This window comes from Triticum aestivum, chromosome 3D (assembly GCF_018294505.1).
Source record: "Triticum aestivum cultivar Chinese Spring chromosome 3D, IWGSC CS RefSeq v2.1, whole genome shotgun sequence".
NCBI lineage: Eukaryota > Viridiplantae > Streptophyta > Magnoliopsida > Poales > Poaceae > Triticum > Triticum aestivum.
The window spans coordinates 104804500-104814894 of record NC_057802.1 but is presented as its reverse complement, the minus strand read 5'-3'; the positions used below and the strand labels follow the sequence as shown (position 1 = coordinate 104814894).

At 40.1% G+C, this 10395-nt stretch overlaps 1 protein-coding gene across 1 annotated transcript; it reads left to right on the top strand.

Annotated features, from left to right (window-relative positions):
• Nucleotides 1-9122: 9122 nt before the first annotated feature.
• LOC123074272 (uncharacterized) lies at nucleotides 9123-10000 on the top strand. The gene has a single exon (XM_044497161.1). The coding sequence runs from the start codon at nucleotides 9195-9197 to the stop codon at nucleotides 9744-9746; it is 552 nt and encodes a 183-aa protein (XP_044353096.1). The 5' UTR covers nucleotides 9123-9194; the 3' UTR covers nucleotides 9747-10000.
• The last annotated feature ends 395 nt before the right edge of the window (nucleotides 10001-10395 follow it).

Below are 10395 nucleotides of genomic sequence, written 5' to 3'. Positions count from 1 at the left end.
GGAAAGTTCATCATATTTAAAAAAATCCATAGATTTTGAAAATTATTTAAAAGTTTGAAAAAATGTTCATCATTTTTTTATTCAACTTGAAATAAGTTCGTGATATTCAAAAAAAATCAATAGTTTGAATTGTTCACAAATTTAAGAAAAGTTCACGGAATTTCAGAAATGGAAAAAAGAGAAAAAGAAAAAATAGAAAACCGACCAAAACAAAACCGGAGAGAAAGAAAACCAAAACAGAAAATCGCTGCCTTTTTAAGCGTCGAAGAACTGAAAAGGCAAACTATGCACAACACGTCGCGAGTCCGACTTAGTTATTAGCGCCCATGATTTTTGGAGTTTAAAGAACCGAAGAGGATAAGTAAATGGGCCGGCCCGGGGCACGGGGTTGTGTACACCGTGCTCCTATTCTGCGTTGTACGCGCCCGGAGAGACTTCCTATGCGTCGCATTCTGCGATGAATTGTCGAGCAAACGCACGCGTGGTAGCGAACACGAGACCTTAAGCGGACGTGTACGCGATGCTAACCAACAGACCAAGCGATTGTTGACACATAACTAGCGCACTCCGTTAAGAACTAGCTAACGGTACGGACATGCTAACCGGTACGGACATGCTGTAGGTGAGTAAAAAAATATTATAGGAGTGCTATAGCTAATACATTTTTTTGAAACGATTTTTATTCAAATTTGAAAAAAAAATAAAAGCATGTCTTTTAAAAATAGAATGTTTTCAAAAATTTGAACGTTTTTCTAAAAACACGAGCACTTTTTCAAATATGAGAACATTTCAAAAAAATGAAATTTTCTTTTTATTTTGAGAACCACTTTTTAAATTGATGAACATTTCTTCGAAATTCCCGAACATTGTTTGAATTTGTGAGAAAATTTTACAAAAATGTGAACATTTTTTTAAAATTTGCTGTGCGCTGTGAAATTACAAAAAAAGTTGTCTGCGTCTGCGATTCAATCTCGTGACTCCCTACTCACGAACGCTTGCTGCTAGCCACTACAACTGCGAGATCTAGTGGAAAATTAACATCGCAAGGCTTAAAAAACTAATAGCTGTAGCAGACTAAACACTATTTGAAAAGAATCCCGAACAATATTCTCAAATTTGAGTTATTTTCCAAACTTACGAACAATGTTTCACAAACCCGAGCACATTTGAAATTTCTGAACTCTTCTGTCAACACGAATTTTTTGGAATTTGTGAACAAAACTTCAAACGGTGAAACAATTCTAAAAATCACAAATATATTTTGAATTTTTGGAAGAAATTTCGAAATGAAGAACAATTTTGAAATTCCAAAACAAATGGGAAAGTGAACAATTTCTGAACCTTTTTGTAAACATGAACATTTTTGGAATTTGTGACCAAATTTCAAATTAGGAACAATTTTCAAATCACGAACATATTTCGAATTTTGGAACAAATTTCAAAATGGAGAACAAAATTAAAAATCCTCAACAAATTGAAAATGCGAACAATTTCTGAACTTTGTTTTAAACATGAACGTTTTAAGAATTTGTGAAAAAAATCATATTGGGAACATTTTTTAAAATCACAAACATATTTTGAAATGGAGAACAATTTTGAAAATCCCCAAAAAAAATGAAATGCGAACAATTTTTGAATACGAGAACAAAAAATTGAATACAAGAACGTTTTTTAAAATTTGTGAACAATTTTTGAAAACAGGAACACCTTTTGTAAATCAGAACATTACTTGAAATATTCTGAAAATTTTGAACAAAAACTTTCCTAACGATTTATGAAAAACGAGAACATTTTTTGAAATTCCTGAACAATTTTATAGAAATGCAAACATTTTTCGGATATATGAACAATTTTCAAAAACACAACCTTTTTTTTTAAGATGAACTTTTTTAAAGAACAAACAAATTTTTAAGTTACCAAACAGTTTTCTAAACATGAAGTTAAAAAAATAAACTTGTAAACTAAAAAAGAAACGAGAAAAAAAAGAGTAAAAGAAAAAAGAAAATGAAATTGAAAAAAAAAGGTTCCGGAACCTCCTAGATGGTTCGCAAAACGGGAAAAAACCAGCTAGGAATCTCCTGGAAGCTTCCCAAAACCGGGATGGCTGCAGCACTGGGCGGGCCGGCCCAGATCATTCCTCGGTGTCGAACCCTTTGTGCGAAAGGTCGACAACTTGCCGCAATGTAAGTCACATAGGATTTTCCGCGCCCGTAAGTGGAAATGACAGGAGCTCCTATTCGACGCTTGCTGCGACCAACAGCATGCTGACGCGCAGGTACACCGAGATTGGGCTGGCCCACTCGAAGGGACCAGGCTAACTGTGTTTATTCCGCGAAAAAAAACCATAAAAGTGAAGCGCTGTTCGGACTTCGAAGGATTCGAACACATGACGTGCAGTTCAATGGCAAGTCAGGCTTGCCACTAAATCGAATGAGTATTAGTGAGCAATTACAGCGCAATCCCTTTAAGACTTTACAGGAGCAGGATATTTAATTCAACCAAATTGTTTGCGAAACTGTATAGTTTTTGGAATTATTTCAACAAATTTTCAAAAACATGGAGAAGTTTTTGAAACAATGTGAACAGAATTTGAAATTTCAGTATATTTCTTCTGAAAAAAGGTGAAAATGGAAAACACAAACTTTCAAATTATTTAAACAAATTTTCTAAAAAAGGGAACATTTCATTTGTAAGTGAACATTTTTTGTAATTCCTCGAATATTTTTTGAATTAGAGAACAAATTTTTAAAACATTTGTTTAATTTGTGAAATTATTGAAAATTGAGACCATTTTTTGATTTTTGTTACAAAGGAATAAAATTTGAAAACTCGAACACATTTGAAATTATGGACAAATTTTTAAAGTAAACATTTTTACAAATTGCCCGAACATTTTGTTGTATTTACAAACAAATTTTAAAAATATGAACAAATTTTTTTTTTCTAACAAATTTTGAAACTACCAAATAATTTTTTTCAATTTTTGAACCAATTTCGGAAATACAAAATTTTTCTCAAATGTTGAACAAATTTTGAAAATGATAAACTTGGTTGAAATTATCGAATATTTTTTTAAAAGAAGCGAACAATTTTTGAGATTCTAAATAATTTCAAAAAAGTTGAACATTTTCTAAATTTGTTATCAAAACTAGAAAACAGGAACATTTTTTGAAAATATTGAACATTTTTTGAAAAATAATGAAACTGAAAAAAAGGAAAAGTAAAGAATAAAAGTAAATAGAAACAGAAAATAAAGAAGAAAAAAGGGAAAAAATGAAAAAGATCAACGAAAAAACAGAATACAATGGAAAAAAAACCCGGTTCAGGGAACCTACAAGAAGGTTCCCAAAACCGGTCGGGCGTAGTGTAAAGTTGGAACTGGGCCGGCCCATATCACGTCGCTAGCAACCTTGCCCTGTTCGAATGCCCGACAATTCGCCGCAACAAGCGGCGAATAGGGTTTTCCCGAAATGACTCCTACCGCGCGCCCTCTGTGGGTTGCTTATACGCTAGGCCCAGCAAGAGATTCCTTTGTGAAAAAACCACTCCAAAAATGGGCAGAATAGGGAATTGATCCTATGGCGCACTTGCCTGTATTTGCTTAGCTTAACCACTAGAGCTTCAAAACGCTTGTGAACAAGAGCATACTATTGCAAATTATTTTAGAACTAATGCAACTGCGCTATTTATTACTTAGTCATTTACTATACCACTGAAAACAATTTGGAAAAAGTCTATTTTTCTAATGAAAAACAGTTCATTAAATTTCGAAAAAAACATGAATCTAAAAAAAGTTCCTCAATTGTTAAAAAAAAGTTCATCCAAAATGAAAAAAAGCTCATCGGATTTGCAAAAAGTTCGCCAATTTTGAAAAAAAGTTCATTAAATGTTTAAAAAGTTCAGCAATTTTATAAAAAGGTTCATCTATTTGAAAAAAGTTCATTCAATTTTAAAACTTCGTCAATTTTGGAAAAGTTCATCGAATTTGAAAAAAGTGCATACAATACAAAAAGTTCATCGGTTTTGAACAAAAGTTCACGAAATAAAAAAACCGCGCATAGAAATAAAGAAAAAAAGGAAAAGAAGTAGAATAAAAAGAAAAAGTACAAAACGAACTGACGAACAAATAAAAAAGGAAAACGAAGAAACAGTACACAAGCGGGTTAGTGGCCTGGTGGTTATCGCACATCATTTCAAACTATCATCGCAAGTTAGATCCTGTGCCCAACACCTTTTTTTGAAAAATTAACGAAACAGGGAGGCGAAGAAGAAAAATAATGAAACAGGCAGGCTGGTTGCGAACAAAACATAGTGGGCTGAGCCCAACTAACGCGCCTGTTGGCACCCGTTTGCAGAAACAGTAATAACGGGCGCCTACAGCTCTAAATAGGATTTGCCTGTACAGAATGCCCTTTGAGCAGCGGCTACACGCAATAGGAATCGGTACGGTGATATGCGCGGGCGACTTAGTTCTTTTCTAGTTTCTTCCTTTTCCTGTTTTCTTTGGTTTTCCTTTTTCCTTTTTATATTCACTAATTTCTGTCACAAGTAAAGTTGTCCAATTATTTACAGATTCTTCATTTAGACAAAATTATGTGACACATGAATTTTTTTTGAGCAAAAGAGGGTTTCCCCTTCAATTTCTATTAGAGAAACCATCACAGCATCCGACAAGTCATAGTAGTTTGAACGAGCTACATAACACCAGCGAGGAAAAGAAACACAATAATAGACTAGAACACGGCCCAGCACCGGGCACCCAGCCAGACTAAGCTATTACAACTTCCAGGCAAGCAGCACCCAAGCAAGCTTCTGATACAACCACCAAAAGACACGTCTTCACTCCTGCAGTCGAAGCACTCCAAAACGCCATCCTTGCGACCCCTTGTAAACTTCACTTGCTACTTGCTCGATGAGTCTTGCCCTCAGCATCATCGTTTTTCCTCTGGGTCATTTTTCTGCAAAATAGCCCAATCAGAAATCCATCCACACATTATTTCCACTATCCCCATTGGGTCAGTTATCTTCTTTCTTTCAAAGACAATATCATTTCTGCATTTCCATATTGCCCATAGAAGAGCAGAGGTACCAACCAGAATCAACTTTTTGTTGTCTAATTGAAAATTTCTAAGCAAATTTCCCAAACAATCATTCAAATCTCTAGGAATATGTTTTAAATCAAAAGCACATCTTACTAAATTCCAGATCAATCTAGCTACAGAGCAAGAAAAAAACAGGTGGTCAATCGTTTCATCTTTGCCACACAACACACAATGCTTATCACCTTTCCACCCTCTCCTTAGCAAATTGTCTCTAGTAAGAATACTTTTCCTAGCAAGCAACCACAAGAAGAACTTGATTTTAGTAGAAACTTTATTTTTCCACAATTTTTTTTGGGGAACCCCACATCAGTTTTAATTAGGTGCATGTATAGTGACTTAACAGAAAATTTTCTGTCAGTAGTCAGCATCCACATGGGTTTATCACTACCTCCATACATCAATACTTCCTCACATCTCCCTTTCAGACTAGTCCAGAGTTATTCAGTGTCTCTAAACAGAGACCTCCTGAAGGTGAAACCATCCCACCCTTTATCAACGGCATATCTAACAGAGATTCCATGATCATAGCTGATAGAGAACAATGAGGGATAAGCATCTTTTAATGGTTTATCTCCCACCCACCAATCTTCCCAGAACCTGGTGTTTCTCCCATCGCCCAGCTTTTTCTTCACATGAGGATAAAACTATTTTTTGATTTTAAGAATATTTCACCATAATTGGGAGTCCCCATTTCTATGTTCTATCCCAGATAGACATTTGTTTTTAACATATTTCTTTCTAATAATTCCTTGCCAAAAGCCGTCTTCATTTTCTAACTTCCACAGCCACTTAGCCAACAGAGCAATGTTAAACATCTCTAAGTTTGTAATCCACAAACCCTCCTGCTGTTTTGGGAGACAACAGGATTTCCAGTTAACCAGGTGATATTTTTTCTTATCTTCCTCAGCTTGCCATACCATCCTGGCTCTATAAAAATCCATCTTCTTCCTGACACCGGCAGGGAGGAGATATAATGACCTCATGTAGATAGGGATGTTTGAAAGACAGGATTGGACCAAAGTGACTCTTCCTGCAATATTGAGTAATCTACCTTGCCAACAGGCACATCTTTTCTCAATTTTTTCAGTCACATTCTTCCACATACTGTTTCTGATTCTCTTATTAGAGACAGGTAAACCAAAATATTTTAAAGGGGTTTCCCCAGAATACAGGAAAAAAATTCTTGATATAGGTCTTTTTTTATCTCTAGCCCCCCCCCCTCCAAACAAGTATATCTCACTTTTATGAAAATTTATTGTTAGACCAGACATTTGTTCAAAAGCAGTCAAGATAAATTTGAGATTTCTAGCAGAACTTTCATCATCCTGGATCAGGAATGTAGTATCATCAGCATATTGTAACATATTCACACCATTTTCATGGTAATCAGTGAGCACCCCCTAATAAAACCCTCAGTTCTAGCCTTATCTAATATAATAGCAAGAGCATCAACTGCTAAATCAAATAATAAAGGGGACAAAGCATCTCCTTGTCTGAGCCCTTTTGAAGGTTTTGAAATAGGGACCAATGTTATCATTAACCTTCACTCCCACCTGTCCTCCTCTCATAGTATGCATGATCCAATCACACCATTTATCAGGAAAGTTTTTGAGTTTCAGCATCTTGTACACAAAAGGCCATTTAATTTTGTCATATGCTTTTTCAAAATCAACTTTGAACATCATAGCATTCCGTTTTTTGTGTGAATGGAATTCAGAGCTTCATGCAGGATCACCACCCCTTCCATGATGTATCTTCCTTTCACAAAGGCAGTTTGTATGGGGGATATAATGGGGTTAACCACTTTACTCAGTCTATTCATCAAGACTTTAGTGATAATTTTGAAGCTTACATTCAACGGACATATGGGTCTGAATTCTTGAATTTGTCTAGCATCCTTGGTTTTAGGGACTAAGGTAATAATCCCATAGTTCAACCTAACTAGATCAACTTTCCCACAATGGAAATCATCCAAGATGGCTTTTAGATCTGTTTTTAACATTTCCCAAAAATGTTGGTAAAAGTCAATGGCAAATCCATCAGGCCCTGGACTTTTATTTTTTTCATATTAAAAACTACCTCTTTAATTTCGTCCATGCTAAAAGGTTTAGTCTGGTCTCTCTCTTCCTGAGAGGAAATCCCCCCAGGATTCTGAATGTCAAGGTTTGTGGTAGCATTTTCAGCTTGCCCAAACAGTTTTTTATAGTAATCAGTAATGTGTTCCATGAGTTTAATACCTCCCTCAATAGTTTCCCCCTCATGTTCCAGGGTAATAATTCTATTTTTCCTCCTCCTCCCATTTACCTTGGCATGATAGTATCTAGTGTTCGAGTCACCATCTCTGATTTCTTTGTCTTTATACCTTTGTAACCACTTAATTTCTTCCATTTTAAGAATGTCTTTCAATTCTCTTCTCAAAACTTTTTGAAGTGGGCCCACGGGCCTGGTGTGCTCCTGCTATTGCGTCCGGACGGCTATCGTTGCTGACGGTGGAGGTGGGGCCCTCCCGCGTGCCGACGGTGCTGATGCCCTAGTCCCGGCTCTGATTCTTCGCCGCGCTGTCCTCACTTCGCGGTGCCGTGGTGAGACGGCGTGGGGCCCTCATGACCGCGTTGGCGCATGGTAGTGGTTGGTTTGGTGGCTAGATCCGGAGCGCCCGAGGTGCGGGTTGGGATCGGGGGAAACCCCCGTCGGTGTGGCCGACACCGGCGCGGTGGCGCCTGTGGGTGCCACCTGACCTTCCGGGAGGGCGTCGGGGGCTACCCTTCCTCTCGCCTCGTCGTGTACTGGGGGAAACCCTTGGCAGCAGCGTCGTCATCGTCGCGATCCTTCTTGGAGGTATTGATAGGTGCCGGCGCTTCGGAGTCTTGGAGCCTAGTGGAAGATCCTGGTGGGCGCAGCGATCCCGAGGCTTCTTCGTTTTTGTTGATCCGCCGTTGTCGGCATTTGTTTCTTTTGCTCTTTCTCTGTCGTTTCTTTTGGGCGTGACTGTGCTGCTTCCGCCCCAGCACCTATCTCTGTATGGTTCGGTTGGTTGCTTTATATACAAAGCGGGGGGAAACCCTTTTTCGGTAAACTTTTTGAAGTTCTCTATCTTATGCACTAAGGCCTCTGTTTTCAGTATTTTTGTCTAGCTCATCTGTAACACATGAACGAGGAGCTAATTTAATTGGAGGTCCAAAGATATATTTCTAACTTGCAAAAACCATATCAGAATTCATTGTTGTATGATCCATAATCTTAAAGATGTGTGCCTTTATTTTACTTCATTGGTTCTCGCCCTCTAATAGGATAACACTTTAACTATTTGTTTATGCAGATATCTTTTGTCCGTTGGAAAGTACGGGCAATTTACTAGTCTCATAAATAAATCTCATCTCTGTCAAAGCCCTCGCACGCGATAACACAGTTAGTGGTGAATTTGATGATCCGAAAGGTGCATTTAATTCTCGCAGCACTTGTTCACAGTCCACTCTGTATATTTTCCAAACAAAGTATTGATACTGGTATGGTCACCAATGAACGGTAAAGTATATATCGTGCTCTGCTCTCTGCATATGACTGCATCTCGAACATGGGACGGTGCACCAATCAGAGTGGGGCTACCACTATTCCACGTTACCCGGATGGACGGCTCCGCCGCCGGCCGACTCATAATCCGACAGCTGTGGGGCAACTGGTAAATTTACTAGTTAGACCACCAACTGTCAAAAATATACTATACTACTTCTACTTGTTAAGACCACCGGCCAAAAGTTTTCATCACATTTTTTTGCTGGCAATCAGTGTACCAATCACCCAATCATAGTTGCATAATCCTGATTCCAGGACTCTACATCTACAAAAATGATTCACAGATCCACTCATTCACTAGTCACTACTGTCAATCGCTGTCGCTTAGTACACGTACTTATGCTTCCTACTCACACACTGCCACGTCGTTAGCTTAGCTGTCGTTTCTTGAACTGCAATATATAAACAAACTAACCTAGCCAGCTTAATCGGCACCACATAGCTCGCCAAACACGTAGTACGTTCGTCGGTTCGTGTGCATACGTTCTGTAAGTCGTCGATCGGCGCGCGGCAGCGGCAATGGAGATCGACAAGGAGGGTGCGCAGCAAGGGCGGGCACTGGAGGCTGCGGAGGCGCCGGAGCAGTGGCGTGGCGCCGTGGAGGCCCCGCTGCCGGGCACGCCGGTGGGCGCCGCGTGGGCGCACGTCGCCAGCTTCTTCTCCGCGCACATCTACCTGCCGGGCATCGACGTGTGCGAGCGCGTAACGGGAGCCAGCAGCGAGGACGACGAAGATGGCCGGCTGGTGATCACCCCCGGCTGCGTCCGGCACGTGGCCTCGAGCGCTGCGGGGCTGTGGGCGCGCGAGGAGCTGCTGGAGTCGGACCACGCCGCGCGGCGCCTCCGCTACGCCGTCGTCGACAGCAACATGGGGTTCGGCCGCTACGTCGCCACGCTCCGCGTCCTGGACCTCGACGACGGCGGCGAAGGCGGGTGCGTGATCTCGTGGGCGTTCGAGTGCGACGCCGTGAAGGCCGAGGGGTGGAGCGAGGCGGCGCTCGTGGCGCGCCTCGGCGCCAGCGTCAAGGGCATGGCCGAGAGGGTGCAGCAGCTGGCCGCGGTAGCTCAGTAGGCAGTAGGTGTCGTCGGTACCGTCTCCGATGGTGATTCGATTTGGATTGGATGAATGCATGAACTAGTTTAGGTAGCTGAGGCGCTAGCATTGACGTGTGGTGCTTAGATTCTATTCCATTGTTATGTGCGCAGTGGCCGTCGCTGCCGCCGGTGAGTTCTTAATTTCTGTACCCTTTTCTTAGATGCTAATTTCATTATGGTTGATGTGTAACAGAGATGGAGACACTTGTCAAATTACAGCGCGCATAATAAAAATCGAGCGAGTTGGATCAGAATGGGGCATAAATAACGTATTGTCAGCTAGGCACATGAGCATGCTCTGATATTTTTGGCGCGGATACGAGTTCGCCGTTGACATTGACAAGGGCCGAGTAGTGGTCCACAGCATCTTTCGTGTCCATTTTTCTCCGTTCAATGCGGCACATGGTGTGAAATACGGAGTAGACTGCAAGATTCGTTCAATAAACAAACAAAAAATCCCTCGAAGTAAAAAGTCTACGATGGAGATTGGGACGATCAACATGTTGTTGTTTTTTGTGGAAATCCTTTTAGCAGGAATCGACGGAATTTAAAAAGTCCCGTCAGACGTTGCTGACACAGTAAGTATGAGCAAAAATGCTACACCTACAGGCTTCTCCTTACAAACT

What these genes read in the sequence shown, in the direction of transcription:
- LOC123074272 (XM_044497161.1), top strand. Translation starts at nt 9,195, where the DNA reads ATGGAGATCGACAAGGAGGGTGCGCAGCAAGGGCGGGCACTGGAGGCT.